Source organism: Mesoplodon mirus (genome assembly GCF_964341445.2).
Source record: "Mesoplodon mirus genome assembly, chromosome: 13".
Classification (NCBI taxonomy): Eukaryota; Metazoa; Chordata; class Mammalia; order Artiodactyla; family Ziphiidae; genus Mesoplodon; species Mesoplodon mirus.
The window spans coordinates 63,568,664-63,593,020 of record NC_138989.1 but is presented as its reverse complement, the minus strand read 5'-3'; the positions used below and the strand labels follow the sequence as shown (position 1 = coordinate 63,593,020).

At 41.5% G+C, this 24,357-nt stretch overlaps 1 protein-coding gene across 2 annotated transcripts in view; it reads left to right on the top strand.

Annotated features, from left to right (window-relative positions):
• Positions 1 to 17,866, top strand: part of SKOR2 (SKI family transcriptional corepressor 2) — a 52,397-nt gene extending 34,531 nt beyond the window's left edge. Inside the window, exons 7-9 of one of the 2 annotated variants that reach the window (XM_082640800.1) lie at positions 3,576 to 3,643; positions 12,298 to 12,363; positions 17,314 to 17,866. In XM_082640800.1, the coding sequence (XP_082496926.1) occupies positions 3,576 to 3,643; positions 12,298 to 12,360 (131 nt within the window). In that variant the 3' untranslated portion in view covers positions 12,361 to 12,363; positions 17,314 to 17,866. Of the gene's footprint in view, positions 1 to 3,575; positions 3,644 to 12,297; positions 12,364 to 12,773; positions 12,839 to 17,313 lie in introns of those variants that run through there. The other variant, XM_082640799.1, reaches the window with a different exon arrangement.
• The last annotated feature ends 6,491 nt before the right edge of the window (positions 17,867 to 24,357 follow it).

Genomic DNA, 24,357 nt, shown 5'->3' with positions numbered 1-24,357 from the left:
TCTTTCATTGCTAGGGATATTGAACACCTTGCACATGTCTGTCATCCATTTGTATGTTTTGTGAATGCCCACGTATTCTCTCCCCATATTTCTTTTGACATGTTCATTTTCTTCTGGTTTATGTGAACTCTTTATATACTAAAATATTAATTCTTTGTCATGTTGCAAATATTCTTTTGTTTCTGTCCATTTTTAAATGTTGACTATGGTGTTTTGTGTTTGTGTTTATTGTCATACCAAAGTTTTAAATTTTTATCTAATCAAATCTGTAGGTCTTTCCTGTTTGCTTTTTGTCTTTGATTCCCTTCTTCACTCCAATTTTATAAAAATTTTCACCATTTTTCCAGCACTTTAAAAGCTTCATTTTTTTTTCACTTTAACTTAAAGAATTGTACTGTGTGCCATCATAGAGCAATGAGCATGAATTAAGTGAGGACTAGTTATCATTGTTCCACTACAGATTACCCTTAGCTACTTCCTTCTCCAACATCAGACTCTCCTGGGATGCCAGGGAGGTGCCACAGCCAGCTTCAGGCAGCCCTTCGTCTCCCACCCACCTCAGCATCACCCTGATCAGAGGCACTGCGGAGCCCGAGAGGGACAGAAGAAGCTGCTGAGGTTCAGAGGGCAGTTCTCTCCTTCACAGAGGGAGACCTGCTTGGGATGTGCTCTGGTGTCTGGAAAACACACTGATCTTCTGAAGGTATTCTGGCCCAGGTACAGGGCCAAGGGCACTGAAACCAGGGCAGTTTGTGGAGCACTGGCTCCTGTTGCCTTGTACCCAGCCTATGGGCTTTGACCCACCTCCAGAGCATCCTGAGGTGGCAGGTGGGTGCCAGCCCCTCATACAGTACCTGACTTCTCATTTTTATCAGTATAAGTCAAAATTACCCACTCCCCATTTTCCAACACAGGAAAGACAGAACTGGGTGTGTGGAGCCCAACCAAATCAGTTTACCTTGTCATCAGATCTTAAAGCAGTAGAGCAAGAAAGGACCTTACAGAGCACATTGTTCCACACCCTTGTTTGTTCAGATAAGGGTCTGAGCCTCCAGAGGGGGGTAATTACTGTCCAAGGCAGAATCCAGACCTTCTGGTGGGTACTTCATTGTTCTATTCATTCCTCATTCATTAACTAGCCCCTGCTGTGTGCCAGGCCCTGTGGTGGGCTTTGGAAATTTTAAAAGGGTCTAAAACTTATCTTCCTGTCCTCACTGTTTCACTGAGACAGATGCATAACAACTAATCATAGTACAGATTATGGATGCATTGACAGAGGTATGTACAGAGTGCTGGAGGAGTACAAGAGAAATGTGGCTAATTCTGGCAGGAGAGGGCAGGAGAATTGGAGAGAACATCTCAGAAGACAGAACGTTTGAGCTGGACTTTAAAGAAAAGGGAGATGTTTGCTGTAAGGGCCAGGCCACAGCAGTGGCAAACACAGAGTGGCTGGGAGTGCAATGCATGTGTGGACTGGAGAGTGGTTTGGTGGGTGATGTGGTGGAAGGAGTTTCCTCTGCCCCCTTTGCTGCAACCAGCTGAGCCACTTGCTGTTCCCTACTCCCGCCTCCACATCTTAGCGAAGAACGCTGATCACACCTCCTCAAGCTTTTCCTCCAAGGGAACGAGGGCTCCTTCCTTGACCCTTGCATAGCACCACAGGCTTACCTCTATTACAGTAACTCTCACATCAGATTCTGAGGTGAGAGTAGGAAATGGGTCTCCTTAAAAATATGTATCTTATAAAAGGCAAAACTCTGGAGACAGTAAAAAGATCAGTGACTGCTCGGGGTGGAGTGGAGGGGAGGAATGAATCAGCAGAGGCCAGAGGATTTCAGGGAAGTGAAAATACTCTCTATGATATTGTGATGATAGACATACGTTATTATGTATTTGTCCAAACCCATAGAATGTCCAACACTAAGAGTGAATCCTAAGGTAAACTATGGCCCTTGGGCGATAATGAGGTGTCAATGTAGGTTTATCCGTGGAAACAAATTCTGGTGAGTGATGTTGATGATGGGGGAGGCCGTGTGCGTGGGGGGAGGCACAGAGTGTATGTGGAAAATCTCTGTACCTTCTTCTTAATTTTGTTGTGAATCTAAAGCTGCTCTTTTAAAAAGGTCTTTTAAAATTAATTAATTAAAAATACATGCTTGGGGTTGGGGAAGGAATTCAAATAGTGTAGAAAGATAGATCAAAACAATAAAAAGAACAATGTTTTTAGTTTCTAAGTATCCAGAATCTCATGAGTGGTAAAGGGTTTATTACCTTGAAAGCGATGGGAAACCCTCACGGAATTTTTTTTTTTTTTTGCGGTACGCGGGCCTCTCATTGTTGTGGCCTCTCCCGTTGCGGAGCACAGGCTCCGGACGCGCAGGCTCAGCGGCCATGGCTCACGGGCCCAGCCGCTCCACGGCATGTGGGATCTTCCTGGACCGGGGCACGAACCCGTGTCTCCTGCACCGGCAGGCGGACTCTCAACCACTGCGCCACCAGGGAAGCCCCCTCATGGAGTTTTAAGCAGGAGAATGAAAGGGATTTGGAGGCCAGATGGTCAGTTGGGAAACTTTTCAGGGAAGAGGTGTCTGCATTTGGGAGGTAACAATGGCAAAGAGAGGAGAGGATGGAGGTGGAATATACGGAACTCACTCACCAGCTGGCTGTAGAGATGAAAGGAAGAGAAGAGATGATGACAGAGTTTCTGGTTTCTTCAAGCCACTGCCCTGACCACCCACCACAGAGTCATATGAAATCATGTTAATTTCTCACTTAAAGCAGAAAAAGCTGAAGTTAGCCAAGTCCACACTTTAAAAAAGATCAATGGAGAAGATGAAAGAACAAGATGCACATTAGGAAGTCATTCCTTTCTGGAAATACAATAAAAATCAATATGTAGAATGGCAATGATATTTTGCACAAAATGTCTTAAAGTCCTTCCTTCTCAGATTGAGGCAAGGTCTGTAGAACCACATAGGCCCAAGGAGGACGTAGGATAAGGCTGCTACCGGGTGGGAGAGCTTGCAGGTTGCGAGAGTCCAGTCAGAATACATTTATCACTCAGTCTCTTAGACGTGAGATGAGCTGCAGTGAAGCCAGGCAGGCACATCTAACAGACCTACGTCTTATCACCCAAGGGTTCGCGTGCACAAGAGTCCACGTTTCCTATGATCGGCTTTGTCTGAGCTTCACCCCGTCACTAGCACTAGATTTCTGAAGACAGTGGAAGCTCTCAATACTGTGACTGGCTCAAGTGTTCAAAGACTAGAGAACATGCTTGCCCTCGACATTCCTGAGTAGTTACTATGTGCAAGGGATTATACTAGACGGGCTATGTGATATTGCGAAATATAAGAGATAGACCTTAGCCTCTCAGGATTTACTGTCTATTCTGATTAAATCACAGTCTTGAAGAAAACACCTCTTCAAACAACTATAGTGTTTACTTTTAAAAATACCAAAGGGCGGCGGGGGGGGGCAGTTCTATGGGACTGTCGGTAATATTTTTACTAAATATATCAATAGTAGATTTTGCACTTTAATTAATTTATTTCTCTGTTTCTCACTCCTACCAGATAATTTTCAGGATCAAATGAAAAGGGAACTAGCCTACCGAGAAGAAATGGTGCAACAGTTACAAATTGTAAGATGCATTTCTACTTAAAAATAAATACAAGGTGATGGGTTTGTTTTCAAACCACCCAATATGTATGAAACTGTTAGTGTTTTTGCCTTGAAGTCCTTTGGTCCACTTCCCTCTCCGCTGGTTTAGATGCTAATTGCCAAGAGATTTACTTAGATGCAGGATACACAGATGTGTCAGTACATTTCCTCTAAATGTAACTACCTACCATGTGTTAATAGACAGATGTGTACATTGTCTCTGAGGGTGAACCAGAGGTACCTGCATTGTCTTCCACTGTGCAAACTTCCGAACACAGCGCTGGGCTGCACCAGAAGCTCAGGGAAGGGCCATTGTCTTTGTCTTCCCCCTCCTTCCACCACCCAGACCTGAGCAGGCCCTCTGCTGTCAATAGAACTTAGTATAAATACAATTAATCAATTAAATTCACTTGAACGACGATGAAAAGAAACGAATTATTTCCAAATGAAGTGTGTGACTCTATCCTAATCATGAGTGAAAGTGGACACTGACAAAGATCTATTTATACAGAAACAGGGAAACAGGAAAATGTCTGATAAATAAATGTTGCGAGGTTTTATGTTTTTCGGTTTTTGAGTTGTTTTTTTCTTTTTCCTGAATTCCTCACCCTTTGTCCCCATGCAGATACATCTGGTATTATTTATTAGTGCTTTGAAAGCAGTCTCCCAAGCTTCCTCATTTTCATGAGTGCAATGGGGAAATAATTTCTGCTTTGTTTTTGTAAGATTTTTTATTTATTTATTTACGGCTGTGTTGGGTCTTTGTTGCTGTGCACGGGCTTTCTCTAGTTCCGGTGAATGAGGGTTACCTTCGTTGTGGTGCTGGGCTTCTCATTGCGGTGGCTTCTCTTTGTTGGAGAGCACGGGCTCTAGGCGCGCGGGCTTCTGTAGTTGTGGCACACGGGCTCAGTAGTTGTGACGCACAGGCTCTAGAGCACAGGCTCAGTAGCTGTGGCGCATGGGCTTAATTGCTCCGTGGCATGTGGGATCTTTCCTGACCAGGGCTCAAACTCATGTCCCCTGCATTGGCAGGTGGATTCTTAACCACTGCGCCACAAGAGAAGTCTATTTATAAGATATTTTTAATCACCTGGGTAAAGACATACATTGATCCTTAGTGTTCTTCACAGCATGATTATTATAATTTGGGTTGCTTGGTGTTTCTGAGCTGGTCCACGTTATCCTTATACCATGAAGCATGTATCTATGCAGACCCGCCTGTCTTGTCTAAAGAGCCAGGCATCTAGCTTTCTGTCAGGATTATTTAAGGAAGATGGTTATTGATGTTTCCTTTCTGCATGGGAGAAATCATGCTTGCGTTAATGGAGATTGCTGAGAGTCATTTCGAAAGCAGCCTTGTATTTCATGATGTTTGCCCCCATTCTAGGGGCTCTATTAAAAGTACTGCTTCTAACTTTAACCCTCCTTCTGAGGTTTTCCTGGATCTCAAGTGCTGGTTAACAACTCTCAGTTCTGAAAACCACCTCAACATAAGACCCTCTTAAACGGGATCTTTCTTCTTGTTTTGGTTTTGCTTGTGTTCGTTTTATTTGCACCTAACTTCACTGGGGCACAGAAGGAGTTTCTTAATCAATTGAAAACTAATCCCCCACAGGGGTTAAAAAAGAGTATCTACTCTTCTTAGCTTTTGATACGTAGATAATAAGAGCTGCTCATTACTTGCTGTGAATTTACGTATTGTTTTATTTGTCCAAAGGAAGAATGTAAAGATAGAATCAGAGGTAGAAGGATATAAAATTTTAAGACCTTACTTATTGTACATAGGATATCGTTTTCAGACTCTTAAAACAAAAATTGCCACACATGCAACCAAAAATGTGTGACTGCTGGGTGGTGATGAGCATAGCAAAATGGGCATTAGGAAAGGAAGCTAAATAATTATTTCAGGGCCAGTTATTTAAGGCCAGTTATGTACTTTTAATGTCTTAATTTTCTTTGACACTTGGTTTCTTTAGTAAAAGAGGAAATGATATTGCATCCATGTAATAAGCAGGCAGTATTAATAAAAGAAAAAATATCTCTTGTCTTTTGAGATATCTGGTACATGGAAGATACAAATTGGTGTTACAAAATATCTTTATTGTATTGCAAAATAGTTTATCATTATGTATTTATTTATCTAGACAAGTGTTATTAATTCATATTCCTCTAGATAGTAAATTTTCCTGGTTGCAAATTAAAGTCTTTGGGAGGAGCTGGAATGTTTTCCCCCAGCCTTGTAGGTACCATGTAATTCCTGAAATCCACAAAAGTACATCCAGACTACCACCATGAAAATTGGTGAAATAGACATGAGTTGTCCCTTCTGCGTCTTCCCCTTCTTTCGTGTCCCCTATCCTTAGATGCCCGGGTCTTCGTGCTACCTTCAACACCTAGCATGGTGTCTAACACCAAATAGGGATCAGTAGACATTTGTTGACTTAATCACCACCCATGGATGCCCCCTGACCCAACTCTGATACTGTCATGTAGCAATCCTCTTCATTCTTTTCCAAATTTTCCTGGCTTGGTCCTGATTTCCTCAAATTTTTTGTGTGCTGGGTAACTACTACCAAAACTACTAAAAGAAGGCATACTAGTGAATTACTGGGAGCTTATGTATTATTACAGCACTGTCCTTGTGACTAACAGATACAAGCTTTAAGGTCTGCAAACTTGAGTTCAAGATTCATCCTGTAGAGTTCATTGTATCAGTTTCTAAACCAAAGGGACGTGTTACAAGGTCCAACCTAGTACCCTGATAGGGATATGATAAGGCACAAGTGTTTAATAAACATGAAATGCACATGTAAACGTAAAATGCTGTGCCGATACAAGTAATCAATTTCATGGCATGCCCCTTCTCAAAGTACTACCTCCATTAGTGAAACTATTTGAGCCCTGGTGGCCAGACATATATTTGTGCTGTGTTCACACTATACCATCTGCTTTAGAACTAAGGCAGCAAACTCAAGGTTACTTGAACAGAAACTTATCCTGTCCCTCATTCAGCTTGTTGTATTTGCTAAAGTAACTGGAGAAAAATGTCTTTAGAGAATTATACCTAAATATTATTAAGAAGTTGCTAGGTATCACAATTATTGACTTTCTCAATATTTTTAGTTGAATGCTCTAATTCATCAGTAAATAGAGTTACACGCTTTGCCCCTTGAGAACAGAACAATTCACCAAAAATTATTTTATTCTTTTATGTTTATTTTATATTTAAAGTTTACAAAGCATGTATTACAGAATAGTCATTTGCTTACAGAATAGGCATCCTTTCCTTTAGATGAAATAAAAACCCACTCTATCCTGCAGTCATGGAGAATTCAAATATATTAAAACCATCAGATTTTGTAACAATTCCCATAGACCCACAATGCATTTATCCTATGCTGTTGCACAGTGTTCTTATTCAAGATGATATCGAAAGCATCTTGGGTATCATTGCCATAGAAAGAAAACTTATGAATTTCTTTGGTTCCTGCATTTTTAGATTCTCCGCTGACTGTAATTTCTACCCATTGCTTCCTTTTACAGTTTGTTAAATGCGAAGTTGTGATGACTATACACTCAAATGATTGACTCTCTTTGTGTGTTTGTAAATAAATGTGCATTTATCTAATGTGAGATTTAAAGCATATGCAGTTTATTTAACACATATACATGGGCCACAAGCTCATATTTTTTTTACAAATAGTTTAAAATGAGAGTTTTACAGTCCTTATCACAGTTTGTGTTATAGTCCCCCACCTCTGCTCTGGGTTTTCAAATGCTTAAAATGTTTTTATTACCAAACGAGATTTATTTATACAAGCGAAGAAATATGTTCCTCTCAATATGAACCAAATACAAAGGTTTTAGAATTTAACACGTTCATGAAGATGTTAGTGTTTAGTATAATAAGGAGCAAAAGATTTCTCATTCACAAATGAGCTCTGGTTCTAGGAAAAAAGTTCAATTTTTAAAACAAAACCATCATCCCTTAGGATTGAGAAGAAGGTGAAGAAACCATTACAATGTTATATGTAAATTATATCTCAATTTTTAAAAAATTTCTAAAGAAGAAAGTGAAGGCATTTTACTAAGTGTATAACCATCCTTAAAAGATTTTTATTAGAGTATAGTTGATTTACAATGTTGTGTTAGTTTCAAGCATACAGCAAAGTGAGTCAGTTATACATATACATATATCCACTCTTTTTTAGATTATTTTCCCATATAAACCATTACAAAATATTGAGTAGAATTCCCTGTGCTATATAGCAGGTCCTTATTAGTTATCTATCTTTTTTTTTTTTTTTTTTTTTTTTTTTTTTTTTGCTGTACGCGGGCCTCTCACTGCTGTGGCCTCTCCCGTTGCGGAGCACAGGCTCCGGACACACAGGCTCCGCGGCCATGGCTCGCGGGCCCAGCCGCTCCGCGGCATGTGGGATCTTCTGGGATCGGGGCACGAACCCGTGTCCCCTGCATCGGCAGGCGGACTCTCAACCACTGCGCCACCAGGGAAGCCCAGTTATCTATCTTATATATAGTAGTGTGTATATATCAATTCCAATCTCCCAGTTTATCCCTACCCCCTTATACCCTGGTAACCATAAGTTTGTTTTCTACATCTATAACGTGTATAGCCTTTTTTTTTTTTTTTTTTTTTTTTTTTTTTTGCGGTAAGCGGGCCTCTCACTGTTGTGGCCTCTCCCGTTGCGGAGCACAGGCTCCGGACGTGCAGGCCCAGTGGCCATGGCTCACGGGCCCAGCCACTCCGCGGCATGTGGGATCTTCCCAGACCGGGGCACGAACCCGTGTCCCCTGCATCAGCAGGCGGACTCTCAACCACTGCGCCACCAGGGAAGCCCGTGTATAGCCTTTTGATTAAAGTTTTTCCAAAGACTGCAATATAATGTAGTTTACAACATGAGCTGAGACTACTGTGATGCCTTGATAACCTTTTTTTAATTTTTTACTGCTAATTTGGCAACAATTTTTTAAAGCAAGTACATGTATGTATAAGCTACTACCGTAGGTTTGTTGAAGGCATGTCATAGTTGAAGACATAGTTGTTGAGGACATTAGTCATAGTTCTTGAAGGACACTGTGAAGCTGCAACAGAAAACGCATGATAAATGGCTAGACCCAGATTCACATCCTTTGAACTTGCTGGATCGCTACCAAGGGGCACGTAGATTGAGAAAAAGTGCTTTTAAAATATGCTAGTCTTGAAGTGCCCTCTGCTGTTCTTCCAGAGCACTGCAGTCACACACAGCCAGAGGGAACCAGTCTCAAAGTTCCTCATTAAAGCCTCAATTAAAATGAATGTTCAACCAATAGCTTTAGTACTAATGTTTCGTTCACCGTGGACTTGTAAAAAGTCAGTTTACAACTTTCTGATGGTGTGAGCGCTGTGCTTCCTTGCAGGAAAAGGAGCGGTGACACGTCTTTATCGTTTCTGGAGGAGTGCTCCCTCTTTGGCAAGGGCACAGCTCTTCAGTGTGGTCTTTTCTTGGAGGTTCTCCAGTATTCATTAGGATGGGAACTTGCCCAGACTTCTACCGTCTGAACACGGAGAGTTTATTAAAATATGTTTTACATATTTTTAAAAGGCAGATAGAGCACTTTATTTTTAGAAAAAGATCCCTGGGCCCCTAGAAGATTTTGATTTTGTGCCTAAATATGTAACAAGTAGAGGACTTGATGTAAGCCTGAACTTCCTTGGAAGCTGCCTTAAGGTTCTCCAGGAGACAGACTTTGACTACTGTGGGTCCTTTTCCAATTATTGATCTGTTGCCTTGCATCTTGACAGTGCAATGACTCGTTTCTTAATCATATATCCTTTTTCTCGTCTTTCTCCTTTTGAGATGTTGACCCATCTTAATGTCTGAGCTCAGGCTAACTGTCTTGGCACAATCTAGGAAATTATCTTTTTTGGTAAAATCTCAATACTTTTGATAGACTAGAGCCAACTAGGTGATTTAGAAGTTATATAGCAACTTTGAGGGGTTTTGTCCGTGCCAATCTTGGTGATTTCCAAGCTGGTCAGAATGGAAAGAAAGCTTTTATAAGTTCTATTATAGGAGATTTACATGGCATAATTATCTTTAATGGAGGCTCTAAGATCCTGAGCTCCCTCAGTTGGGAAGTATAGAAAGTGAAGCACCATCAATCATAAAAGTGCCCATTACTTGATGTATCATAAGAAAAGAAGATTCCAACTATTATTCTCAGATACCATCAATTATAGTACACCCAACTTCAGAAATGTCAAAATGTGAGGGAAAAAACTTCATCTTAGAATCAATGAAATAGGATAGTTTCCATGAACAGTCAGACCATATGCTAATACATTCTTTCTTAATCATTCATGATTTAAGACTTGGAATTATTGACTCTCTCAGCTCACAACCTGAGATTAATAATTCTTCACACAGGTTTAAATCTCCATCTGGAGATTTGGGGATCAAATGTGCTTATTTGGAAATGTCCTTCTTTCCCTGAGTCCTTTTCTTTAATTTCCTTATCAGCTTCCCATCTTAATGAAATCCTACATTGTTGTTTCTGAAAAAAAGAAAAAGGCATTCAGACTTAGATCTGAAAGTAGTGCCCTTCAGGCAGTTTTCTTTGGGTTAGGATGAGTAGTTTACTGGCTTTGATGAGATGGCGCATGGTGATATTAACTTATCTCGTGCAGTGCCTGGCACAGAACAGACACTTACTAAATCTTCGTGGCATCTAATCTTGATGTTGAGAATGCTTTCTAAATGCGAGAGTGACACAAATACATTTTATTAGGTAATCCTTATACCCCAAGCTTTACATCATTTCTACTTGTTATCCTAAATAATAGAATTCCATTCAAAGCTCTCTGAGATCATGCATCTAAAGAAAGAGGTGATCCATGTGTTTTGGCATATTGTGTCATACACCAAAATGGAAAACCAGGATTCAAGTATGTCTCTGTTAATAGCAAGTATAGCATAACCCAGAGTGGAAAGAAGAGGTAACTAGAGTAGGTCCCTGTGCAACTATTCTTGTCATAGTTACCTAGCTAACCTCAGCTCTCGTCCTAAATATGAGATTAGGACACAACTATTTATGGTCCTAGAAGAACCATCCATTTCGATGCTGCTATTACGGCCTTTATCAGATATGCCTCTATCGTAGACATCCATGTCGTGGCTGTGTATCAAGATAGTGAGGTGGTTATTTTAGTCTTCTCTCCTTTTTTCATTAAAAAGACTGTTTGAGGGCTTCCCTGGTGGCACAGTAGTTAAGAATCTGCTGCCAATGCAGGGGATACGGGTTCGAGCCCTGGTCCAGGAAGATCCCACATGCCGTGGAGCAACTAAGCCCGTGTGCCACAACTACTGAACCTGTGCTCTAGAGTCCGTGAGCTACAACTACTGAGCCCGCGTGGCACAACTACCAAAGCCCACGCGCGTAGAGCCTGTGCTCTGCAACAAGAGAAGCCACCGCAATGAGAAGCCTGCGCACCACAACAAAGAGTAACCCCCACTCGCCACAGCTAGAGGAAGCCTGTGCGCAGCAATGAAGACCCAACGCAGCCAAAAATAAATAAATTAATTGAAAAAAAAAAGACTGTTTGATTCAACTAACCAGTTATTATGGCAAAATGGTCCAGCTAGTCTTAGCCACAAGCATCACTATAGATTTGTAGTTCCTTCCCATTAATAAAGGTTCATGTTTATGGGCTGGTAGATCAGGAGAGCAAAACATAAATATGCTGGGGATATGGGGAATGTATATAACAGTATTCAAAATATTACCTACTTGAATGACTATAATTTTCTTTCCTTCACTGCTTTTACATAATATCAGCCATAGTTCATGTTACATTCTAGAAGGCTGAATATTTCTTTAAATGTAAAACAGATTTATATCATTAGAGTCCTGAATTTAGCCTTATAATGATGAAGGTAAGTAACATAACTAGGGTTAGTAGAGAGGCAAATCTAAATAATACATGTAGTCCAGTTTCAACAATTTGAATTTTCTAATGAAAAGTAGCATATCAAATGCGATAGACTTTCATTCAAAACCCCAGTATTGAAAAGTACTTTTCAAGTTTATCCAGGTAGAATTCTCAAGGGTCATATTTTCCATTCAGTGCAATTATTTCTGATGCTTCTTAGTAGTTATTGGGAAATTACCCAGAGTAATAGTTTGTGTTTAGTTCATCTTATTTGTGATTTATAATGACAGCATATTTCCTCACTCTAATTAAATGAAAACTTACATGTTTGTAATCACAGTCTTGTTTTGTGACCTTGGACATACGTTATAACATAATAACTTAATTTTCATACCTAAATAAAAATAAGTACCATATTATTAAGTGCGAATTTTTGAAAACTTCTTAAGTGAAATGTCACATAAGAACCTCAGAGACTAGCTGTAGCAACAGCCTAGTGTGATCACCTGTTCTGTCCTGATATGCTTTTTAACAGGCCTTAGACATGCTATACCCCAGAAGCCCCGTACTGCCAGGCAGATGGAGACCTTTTGTCCTCAGGGCAGCTCCACCAGCATTCAAATTTAGGCACAATAAAGGGTCTCCATTATACGTGTCTCCAAATTTTGCTCACCTGGATAGTTTTGCTTGTTTTTATCTTACAGATTCCCTATGCAGCAAGCTTGATCAGGAAAGAAAAGCTAGGTGCCCATCTCAGCAAAAGCTAAAAGGTGAGCTCACCAGGGGAAACAGATTTTCCTTAACTCTCTGAATTGTTATTGTTCGGCTGTGTTCTTTACTGATGTACTTGAAATAGCCCAGGGGATTGATGATGTTGCATCCTGTGTTTAAGCCGATACACTGTTGAACTTCATTCTAGGCGTGGGGCTTCCTAAATAAATGGCTAAGTGCATCTTATAAATTCTGTGGAAAATTTCTAAAACTAAGGAAATTCTCAGTTCAGTCCTGCAGATGTGATCTTCATTCTGTTTTGGGGTGTTCTCCTCTTTCCGGTTCCTCCTGACACCCTGATTCCTGGTCCTCTGAAGGAAACCAGAGTGTCAGAAGCCATGCTCATTATGCTTTTTCTTCTCTGTCTCTCCTTTGCTTCCAAAATGTCTTCCTGAAACCCGACTTTCAGTGAGTTACTGACAGACGGTGCCGTGAATAACTGCGTGCGACGTAGACCTTCGAGAACTTCTGCTGCAGGATTAGTCATTCATTCTTTCCCTAAAACAATCCTTGTTTCTCTACAGCTGAAGCCAGATCCAATGTCACGTACCTGACAGCAATTTAAAAGACAAATATTCTAGACTCCTAAGGAAAAGAAGACAGTAAAAATTCAATGACTATATTCAGAATATACCTAAACATTTCAAAAGCAACTTTTTGATGATATGGCAGAAGATATAAATAATTGTTAGACTTGAAGGAATGCAAAAACTAGGATATTGTTGTTTCTCTAACAATACGTTAGGATGACCTAGCAGTTGGAACTGCTAAATCAGGGGAAAACTCAGATGTCAGAGGTGGTATTTATAAGTGCTCATGGCTAACTAGGATTGTAGTCATTTATCAGTTTTATTTGTTCCCATCAGAGTGATTCCTCCCACTCCTTCCCTCTGGAACATATTTTCAATTCAATAGAACTGACTGGCCAAAAAAACTCTGTGCAATGCAAGTTCATGGTTCCTTTTCTTTCCTTCATGCCTCTTTTCTGCATATCACAAGGCTCCTCTACTATGTGCACATGACAGTTCTACTTCTTGCCATTATCTTTATTAGTGATAATCTTCAGTATTTTTCTTAAACAGTTATATGTATGTCACATTTCATTAGGAGCTCAAAACCCTTTCCAAGACAGTCTCTCATTCTTATGCTTTCCCTTAATTTTACGCACAGGGAACCAAGGTACAGTGAAGAGAGATGTGATGTTTTCTGTCTCTTACAAAGCCAGGAAGAGATTCTAGGGCTCCTGATTTTAAAAGCAGTGCCTGCTTGCTCCTTAAATAGGGACTTCTTGTCTTCTGTGATTAGATTTTTAGCAACAGAGTTGCTCAGATAATAAGTCATTCTGTTTTGGGATGCTCAGATAATGTCATTCTGTTTCCATCTCCATGAAGTCATACACAAATGGACCTGTGACTTTGGTTTCATTCTATATCTTCAAGTATTTTTCTTACATCTGAACTTGACTTTGGGTGATTTCTTTCTCATCATTGTAGACCAGATTTGTCCCAGCAGTGTGAAATGAATAATTTTTGAACATTCAGAGTCTAATAAATCTTAACACAGAATATCAAGGTAATCAACGCAAAACTCATCCAAATTAACGCTGACAAACCCATATGTATAAAAGTTTGAAAATATCAAACTACTTTTCTTTCAGATCAAAAAGTATATATTGGGATGTGTTTTTTTAAGTAACCTTCTTATTGAAATATAACACACATTCTCCAAAGCCTATAAATCGTCAAGTCATGAAGTCTACAAATCAGAGCTCAATGAACTTGCTTAGGTTTCTAGCACCCAGATAGCTACCTTGTGCCCCTACCCAGTTACAAAAGATTGGTTTTACCTGTTTTTGAACTTTAGTAAAGGACATTTTATAGAACGTTCTCTTGTATCTGGCTTCTTTCACTCCACGTTTGTGATTCATCCATTAGAATGTAGTTTGATTTATACTTAGGAACTTCAATAAACTCTCTTTCTACCCTTCCACTTCTTCCCTGACTCATCTTCTCTGCTTGTTAGACATGAGCTGCCCTTGCACCTACAAAACGAAGACTTACTGCCCAGAAACCACGCCTCTGATGGTGACATAGTGTACAGTGAGGTGGGAAAAAAAAAGATTGATTTGTGTTTAGTAACTAATGCTTCCTCCATGCTGATTTTGTTTCCATCCTTGCAGACAACAGGGATTTCTCTAAGTAGACCCTGGTGCTTTCAGAAGATTAGTGGTTACTTAAATGCTGAGCTAAATCAGCCAAGCAGAGAATCACAACCATATTGTTAGAGGCAGTATTCGATTCTCAACATGCCAAGCCTGCAAGGAATTACCCCAAGAGAGATGACAAAATAAAAATCATTACACCAAGGGAGAGAAACAAGTTCTGTCTTGCTGAGTGACCACAGGTTTCCAAATTAGGGACTGATACGTTAATGTCTCATGCAAGAGTGACCCTTAAGGTAGTGAGCTGTGTTCTTGACACCCAGTGAATTCCAACATGACTATTAAGAGGAGGAAGCTTTTCAAAACCACAGGCAATCCACTTAATAAGCTGAGCAAGCATTGCCACATATCACTGCTCTACAAATCATTTTTGCCCTACGTTAGGACACAAGAAGTTCCATGTCGAATCAAAATAAAAGTCCACCCCTACCAGGGGACTAACAGTGCAATTCTGTTAGAAGAGCCAAATTGTTGTTCTGAACAACACCAACGTCAAACTTCAGGCATGTACACTGAATAACTCTTAACTTTCCCTAAATAGCTCCTTAAAGATCCATCATCCATGGATTTATCTAAACCTTTCTTCAACCTAGTCGTAGTCCCCTCTGGGGCAATGAATTCTATTTGTTTAGCTACCAGCTGTGTAAACTGTCGTTTATTTTATTTATTTTCAAACTACTTTCTAAAACAAGCCCTTGTAGATTACATGTTGCACTGCTCTGCATATTTGCTTTAGCATGAGCTCACCAGTACAATGGAAGTGATTTGAAAAAATATTTCAAAATGCTGTGTGTGTTATCCTTTCATCTGGAACTCTTTTGAACACCGGAATTACTCCTGACGGTCTCCTTACCTTTGGTCATTAATGTGCCCCAGTTCCTACACAGACCGCTCCAGGATAATCTGTGTGAAATCTGCACCCCAAATAAAAATGTCATGATGTTAACACCAGTTTAATATTACTTTACATTCTTTTTGCCCCAAGCTCCTTTTAACATTATGCAAACGTTGTCCCTGTGACTCAGTGAAATACTCATGTCTTTCACAGAGAACTCAATCATTTTGCATAAGTGGAAAGTGAATCATAGGATATGGCTCATTCATAGTCATACAGAAACCTGCTGAACAAGCTGGAAATAATAATAACTGTCATTCATTGAGCACTACCCATGCCAGATACTGGGTTAAGTTGCCACATTCTCTCTTTTGATCTTTACAAGTCTATAAGGTTGATCCTATTACTATCTCCATTTTATACATGAGAAGGCAGAGGATCAGTGAGGTCACTTAGCCAGAAAGTGACAAAGCCAGGATTCAGTACAGGTCTATTTGACTCTAAGCCCCTTCTCTGTCTTTCTAGGATCATTGGGCTGGTTTTGGGAGTCTGGCTTCTAAATCTGACACTACTTCCCTGTGTCATCTGAAGTAATATCATTTAATCTCTTCGAGGCTCACTCTTATCTATGAACTGTGGATGGCCAAACCTGATCAAAGTCTCTGCCAGCTCTAAATTTCGACTATCACTCTTGCATGCCAGTCTTCTGCCAGATTCTCTCTCACAAAGGGGCTGCTTTTATTAAAATCTGTTCATATAAAACCCTATATAACACCTGAGGGTGTAACCCACCTACTTTTTGCCTTAGGTCTTCATTTTCTTCATCACTAATTGCTACTTTGCATCCTTCTAGAGAGTTTGAAAATATCATTTTTTCCCCTATCCTAACAATATCTAACTCTTTGGTAAACTCCTGTTTTTATTTTGTTCTTTTTATTTTAATTCTGGGATAATTGCTAAGAAAAGAATAACAAGAAAAAGGTCTTAAAGGGGTGTGGAGGGATTGTAATGGAACATTCTGTGTCTTCCTTTTGTAACATCAAAGATGAGGGGGCGGGGGGGGCATGTCCATTTCTAACCTCTGTCCTCAAACAAAAGAGAACCAGGTTCTTTCCAGAATCTCCATTGAGAATGACAGTGCTGCCACACTTCTAAGGGCTTTACGTCAATTATCTTATTTAATCTTCAAAACAACCTATTGAGAGAAGTACTGCTACTCTCACCATTCTACAGCTGAGCAAACAGAAATGCGGAGATGAGTAAGCTGTGTGGTCTCACTGCTGTAACACGTGGCAGAATTTGAACCAGGCCGCCTGGCTCTGCAGCCCACATTTCATCTGCTCTCACCTGACTTGTGACCTGAAATCGTGGCCTAATTCACATCTTCCATTATCAGCTATAAATATGCAGTTAATAACCAATCCAGTGGTTTCATTGATGTTGAATCGCAAAACCCCTATAGCTGCCCTAACACCCCAGGACAAGAGAAATGGATGTAACTTGGACCATTCAGCCAAAGCCAGCAGGGCACCAGTGCATGAAATTCTGTCTGCCCCTTTTACCACAGGCTGTCTTAATGTTTGCTCAGCAACAAATTGGAGCTTCTGGAACCCAGCAAAATGACTTTACTGTAAAGAAGGCATAGCAAACCAGCACGCTCTGATGTAATAGTTCTAGTTTGGCTCAATGTCAGCAGAGACGCATCATGTAAGGTAGCAGGCAAGTATATGGGAAAAGGAAGATGCTTTCATGGCCACTGTTTAAACATTTTTATTCAAACTGTACTAAAAATGTCTTCTCTAAAGGATATACTAAATATTACTTTAAATGTTTTTAAATTACCTGATTGTATCACACTGAGGTTGACATTCTGTGCTTTTTGTCTTATCCCAGGTGCACAGAACCACTTACTCTTGTTCTCTTGTAAGGTACAGACTGCCCCTGAGTACTTCCGACCTGCACAGAGACTGAAAGTTGAAAGGGCTTGGGAATCAAATATAAAATCAGGTTCGGGAGAACCCAAGGACAAGTGACCTCAAAGCAGCATGGACAACCATGTAAAATAGACTGTAGCAGACATTCATTAGTTGGGGGAGGGGGGAGCCAACCAGAGCAGTCAACGCGTGTTGCAACTTTTGGTGGAACCAAAGTTTGAGTCTGTGTTTTTAAAGGCCAGCCGAACCCAGAGTGCGGGAGTGCTGTTAGCCACCGGGGTGGGAAATCCCTGGACGGTCCCAGGGGATCTCTGTGCTACATACTTGGAGAGAGCAGCTCTGTGAGACCGTCTTTTACGTTTGAAGAAGTGATTCTTGGTGAAAAGACAACACAAGACCTGTCCTAGGAGGGGGGATCACGTTTCGACAGCTAGGATGGCATCAGTCGTACAAACCTGCTTTTCCCAGCAAAGTGGACAGACTTATGTGTGGCCCCTTCCTCTCTGGTATTTTGCCTGCTATATGAATGAAGATTGTATTCCTTCGGAAATATTTTACAGTTTAATATTGAGTGTAATTAAGAATATAATCATGTTATCAAAAATGGTATTTAACTCTGTTGTAGTTTCTTTAACATTCATGTGGATAAAAAAAGTCTATAATAAAAAAACTATGAAGTAATGGTTGTGTTCATGTAGTTAAATGCACATTTGCTTGGGGGCAACTAATAGAAACTAATACATTTTAGAATTATTTTGGCATAAAATATTTGAATAAATTATTTTTGAAAATGAAATTCCTTCAAAAATGGTTATTAAAGTCTAAATTAGCCTTTGGCCCTTGTCAGCAGCTGGAGTCCTCCCCAGCATGATAGGATCTTTGTATGGGTAAGGGAAGGTTCTAAATTCCAGCTAGGTCTTCTAACAGCATTATTGAGGAAGTCGATAGTGTGCCTTCCTCCTTACTGTGATGTTGAATCAAAGTCCACGAGATCATTTTATGCCAGAAATTCTGCCTCTCAGATGAGAGAGATAGAAGGGCCAAAATGGTGACCCTTTGGAGCCAGGATTTCTAGAGTAATGCTGGGTTGAACAGAAGTCTGCTGTGGATGATCTCCTGCCCTGGAATTGCCAAAGACCATCCTAACTGAAGAGGCATCTCACCAATGGCATCCCTCGACAGATTTCAAAAGTTTAAAATGCATTGCCATGATATTTGATACTTTTACCCACCTTCTTCATTATCATAAACTATCAAAAAAAAAAAAACCCTTGACAATTCTCCCTTGAGATAAATTTTCTTATCCTTAGCTGCCACATTAAGAAACCAAAGAAGGGATACTCATTAGTGATTTTCTTCCCAGCCCATGAAAGATGGGACCATGGGTCAGAGAAGGGTTATAAACCAAGTCCTGGAGCCTGAGGACAGGTTCCCAGTGACCACTAGCAAGAAAATAATGTGGAGATGCTGCAACTAACCGCGGAGAGGAGGATGTTCTTCCAGGAGCCTGGGCATGGGGCTCACACAGCCCTTCAGACGTGGCACAGGCTTCTGAAACTGACAGCTGTGCTTGACACAGGGGGAGTAGCTGGTCAGTCAAGTTGGTGGAGCTTTTTCTCCTATGTAAGCTTTAAATTACACATAGGGATGGAAGCCTAGCATCCTTAGCTTTGTACTCTCAGCCAGTAATACCAGAAGTGACAGAAAATGACCAGGGAGGACACAAACCTGGCTTCATGCCCAGCCACCAGGGGACAGCAGAGGTCATTTTCTGCAGAACCCAATGTAAACTCAAGGACCAGATAGCTTCTCAGAGCAAGAGCAGCAGCTCCAGAGGGAGCTAAAGATTTGTGGATGTCCTGCAGCTACATCATCTGTCCACGTAAACGAGCCTGAAACGTCATTCTTTTCTTTCCAATTGCAACTTTAAATGTCTCAGAGTTGTTAGTGCTAAAATATCAGCAAATGATCTTGTAGCAAAAGAAAAATTAGAACGAGATAACTTGACAGGTATGTCTTAGAGCCTAGAGGAGTTCATCGTGGCATAGCTCTGAATTGAGTTAATAGCCGAGCTCAGTGTGGAAGTCCGTTGGCCTCTGCTGCTAGGATGCTGAAACTACATTAGTGCCTTCTGGTTCTCCACCTAAATTCCAGGCTCCATGGAAGCCCAGCTGTGCATCTTTCCCTGAGCACTAGGAGACTCCTGTTGTCCTTTCCCTCATGGCCTTAGAGTCTCCCCATTTCTTGAGGTATTTTATCAGACTGAGTCTATTCCTTTCAAACACTAGAGACTATCAGTTCTCCATGCAACCATGAAGTTATACACTAAAAGCCAAAACCTTCAGAAGGAAATCCAGCATATAATACGGAAACATCATTAACCCATATATTTTCTCAATGAGGCGAGTGAATACCTCCTCTCTATTCTAGCAATGCTTGAGGCTTCAAAGTTGGAACAAAAAGAATTTGTCCCTAAAACTGGATGGATTGGGTTATCTGAGCTGCCTTGTGGAAACAGACAGGACATTCATCTAGAGTGCTGCATGAGGCTAAAAATAAAGCCACTCTTCAGAAGGACAAATAAAATTCTTGGCAAATAAAATGACAGCCAAAAAATGCTGTGTTCTTTTCTTCAACTATTTTATCATTCCAAGATCAACCCAAATATTGGCTAATGAAGAAAACAAGCAATGCAAATAAAAGGTTCTGTTTTAATTCCAAATGAAATTATAAGATCAGAAAGGCCATAGCAAATCAAAGCAGAAATCCAGGCCTATCCTATTGGGGTAGACTAGACATTTCAGACTGATGCTTTTTTTTTTTTTTTTTGCGGTACGCGGGCCTCTCACTGTTGTGGCTTCTCCCGCTGCGGAGCACAGGCTCCGGACGCGCAGGCTCAGCGGCTATGGCTCACGGGCCTAGCCACTCTGCGTCACGTGGGATCTTCCTGGACCGGGGCATGAACCCGTGTCCCCTGCATCGGCAGGCGGACTCTCAACCACTGCGCCACCAGGGAAGCCCCAGACTGATGCTATTGATCCTCAGAATGCCTGAGTAATTGCTCATCTATTTGCCACAGGCAAGCAGAGTGGGACATCATATCCCAATTTCCTTTGATTGTACAAAAAGTGTAGCCTCAGCTCTTTGGAAAATAGAGAAGAATTCTCTCCTAGCTACAGGAGATATAATCAAGCAGAGAAGATCACTTTCATTTAAGGGTAAGAGTTTAAAGCAGCCTTGTGCAGCAGTGAGGAAGGTCAGAGAAGAGGAACACAGTCGCCATGCTGAGGATGTGCCACCACGTCATTCAGTGGCGTGCTTCCAGCCAATTCCAGGCCCGATGAGGAGAGCTCCTCTGTCTCCGTCTACAGAGTTGAGTGCACAGAGTTCAAGGGTGACCATCTTACAAGATTCCCCATACGCAACCTACATCACAGTTTGTAATTATACACTCCTATGAGGGAAGGTATACACTGTAAACATTAGGAGGGCAAGGACCTTTGTTTCAGCCCACTACCACCTTCCTCGTGCTGAGAATAGTCCCTGGCATGCAGTAGCTACACAAAACATTTTTTATTGAATAAGTGAGTGAGTCTCATTTATTTGATTTGGGCCAATCATAAGAGCGGCTCATTTCACTGTTATCACTTTAAACTCTCTCTCAGAGAACGTTGACATTTCATTTGGTTTCGGATGATGATATGTGGCAAATTGCTGGTTGCCCTCCAACAGACCATTCTCAGGTGACAATACACCCAGATAAAATCAAACTACATCTCCCAGGCGTACGTGCTCTTAGATGTGGCTGTGTGACTATGTTCTGGCCAAGAAGATGTAGGTAAAAATATGTGGAACTTTCAGGAAGGTCACTTCAAAAGAGCTTGGGGCTTCCCTGGTGGCACAGTGGTTAAGAGTCCGCCTGCCGATGCAGGGGATACGGGTTCGTGCCCCGGTCCGGGAGGATCCCACATGCTGCGGAGCGGCTGGACCCGTGAGCCATGGCCACTGGGCCTGCGCGTCCGGAGCCTGTGCTCCGCAACGGGAGAGGCCACAGCAGTGAGAGGCCCGCGTACCACAAAAAAAACAAAAAAAAAACAAAAAACAAAAAACAAAAAACAAAGTGCTTGGCTTCGTTAGGCAGCGTTTCTCTTTTCTCTTCCCTTTCCCTCTTTTCTGATGTCTGTAAGGTGGAGGGAGCCTCAGAAATCTTGAACAGTGAGGTGACTTTTAAGATAGAAGCCATATGCTAGCGTGGCACAGAAAGGTAATAGAAGCCCGGGTCCCTGACAGCTACTGAGCCCCCATGCCAACTCTGGAGTGCCCACTTCCAAGCTACCTTTATATAGGAGAGAAATGAGGTCCTATCTTGTTTAACCACCATTACTTTAGATATTCTGTTAACTCTGATTACAAAACCCTTTTCTCTATGTGGGGGCTGTGATCAGCCAACAGGAACACAACTTCCTATTTGTGTGACAACTTTCCAATGCATATTTATGCTGGGTACGTCATCTTACCTTCTCATTAGCCCTTTGATTTAGCTAAAGGAGGTCAGTGATTATGAAGTCTATTTCGTTGCTGAGTCAAGCCTCAAATCCAGTTCTTACTGCCGTGGCAAGCTTTGCCTACTTAATCTCGTGGCCTCATCATCACAGCTGAGCAGGTCTACGACTTCTCTGATATCCCCAACTACAGTATAGACAGGTGAAGATGGGGGGAGGGGCTGGACCTGAACTTGATCTGCTCCCCAGAGTAAGACAGAAACTGGGTTGGACAGGTACGCTGTCCAAAAGGCAAGCAAAGCCGTGACCAGGTGTGTAGCTGGGACCCCACAAGGGAATAGAGCTCTGCAGCACAGGCATTTCCAGAGCAGGAGGCTGTCAATCATTATTATCCATGATAACAGGCTCCTGATACTCACTTGGCCTTCATGGGCAGGTTCCATCCTCAGGGAAACACACCACTAAGAATAAATAGTGTGGCAATAAGCAAGCTCAGTCCTTGACTCAGGGATGTGACAGGCAGAGAGGAATTTGGCTCAGGAACCCATATGGGCATTGGATCTCCTAGTCAGAGGGCAGCAAGGTAAGCTTGGGAGATGAGGTGGTAACCCTGGGACTCCCGGACTTGGGTCAGAAACTGCCACACAAAACTAGAAGAGAGCTAAAGCGTTCTAAATGCCCCTTGACTCCAGTCTTTTATTTATTTATTTTTTTATTAATGTATTTATTTTGGCTGTGTCGGGTCTTTGTTTCTGTGCGAGGGCTTCCCCTAGTTGTGGCAAGCGGGGACCATTCTTCATCGCGGTGCGCGGGCCTCTCGCTATCGCGGCCTCTGTTGTTGCGGAGCACAGGCTCCAGACGCGCAGGCTCAGTAGTTGTGGCTCACGGGCCTAGTTGCTCCGCGGCATGTGGGATCTTCCCGGACCAGGGCTCGAACCCTTGTCCCCTGCACTGGCAGGCAGATTCTCAACCACTGCGCCACCAGGGAAGCCCTTGAGTCCAGTCTTGATTCGGGCTTTGAAATAGTGCTGCAGCTTTGGGAGGGGGAATGGAAAGAGGGCTGGTTTTAAGCTGAGAACGTGTGGGAAGAACACTAAGCGCTGAGAATACCTTTCTGCAAATGTCCAGACCAGGCCTAATATACATATAATTTAGAAGTCATAAACTCAAGTTACCTAAAGTAAATAATCATTCTGAAAATTCACGACTCTGTACTAAATTAAGAACTTCCCTGAAAGCATTGGTAACATTTGAAGTTTTCAAATAATAAAATTCATTCTTCTCATCCAACTTTTTTTTTTCTTGCGGTACGCGGACCTCTCACTGCTGTGGCCTCTCCCATTGCAGAGCACAGGCTCCGGACGCGCAGGCTCAGCGGCCATGGCTCATGGGCCCAGCCGCTCCGCGGCATGTGGGATCTTCCCGGACCGGGGCACGAACCCGTATCCCCTGCATCGGCAGGTGGACTCTCAATCACTGCGCCACCAGGGAAGCCCTCATCCAACTTTTTTATCATCTCACTATTAAGAACAGTGGCTTCCTGGATGATGGTTAACGGTGGCTTCCTTTATTATATTTTAGACCATTTAGCAAAGTTTATTGACTTATACTTCCTTGTAATTAGCTGTAGTGATTAAAATAGCTTTTATGGCTCTCTAGAGATTGACTTTATAAAGAATCAATATTTCCCCCAAATCGTGCACTTTAAAACATGGTTAAATACTGTTTGAATTCAGTACTAAACAATCATTGGTGAAACTGTGATTTTATATGTGGTTGCTTTCTCATCCCTCTACTTATATGGCACTATCATCCAATTACTTGGCAGCCAATAATAATAACAGCAACCAGCTTTCAGGGAGTGATGACAATAAGCCGAACATTGTGCTAAGTGTCTTAATGCATTATTTCATTTAATTCTCTCCACAACCCTATGAGGCAGGGATTACAGTATTTAACTATTTAATTGAAACTGGAAGGAGTTAAGTCACTCAGCTGGTAAGTGGAAAATCAGGAATTTGAACTTTCTGCCACTGTGACTTCAGAACCTCTGCTTTTAACCACTAAACTCCACTGCTCAGTGCCAAGTAAGCCAAGCAAAAGCCCCCTGTACACATGGGTGAATTGGGAGTCCCCTGACTGACATAATTTGAAGGGTGTTGGAGACCTCTCTTAAACAAAAATATCTCCCCTCACCAACCTCACTTGAAGATGAAATTCCACCATTAGCATGATTCTTTTGACTAAGGTATTATATGTTCCTGGAAAGATAGGTACTCTAAGACAGCGCTACTTGAAGTGCGGTCTGTCAAAGAGCTAAAATAATAAAATTCTTAAAAGAAAACATAGAAGTAATCTTTATGACCTTGGGGTAGGCAATGGTTCCTTGGATACAACGCCAAAAGCACAAGAGACAAAAGAAAAAACAGGTAAATTGGACTTCATCGAAATTACAAACTTTTGTGCTGCAGACAATACCATCAAAAAAGTTTAAAAAAAGT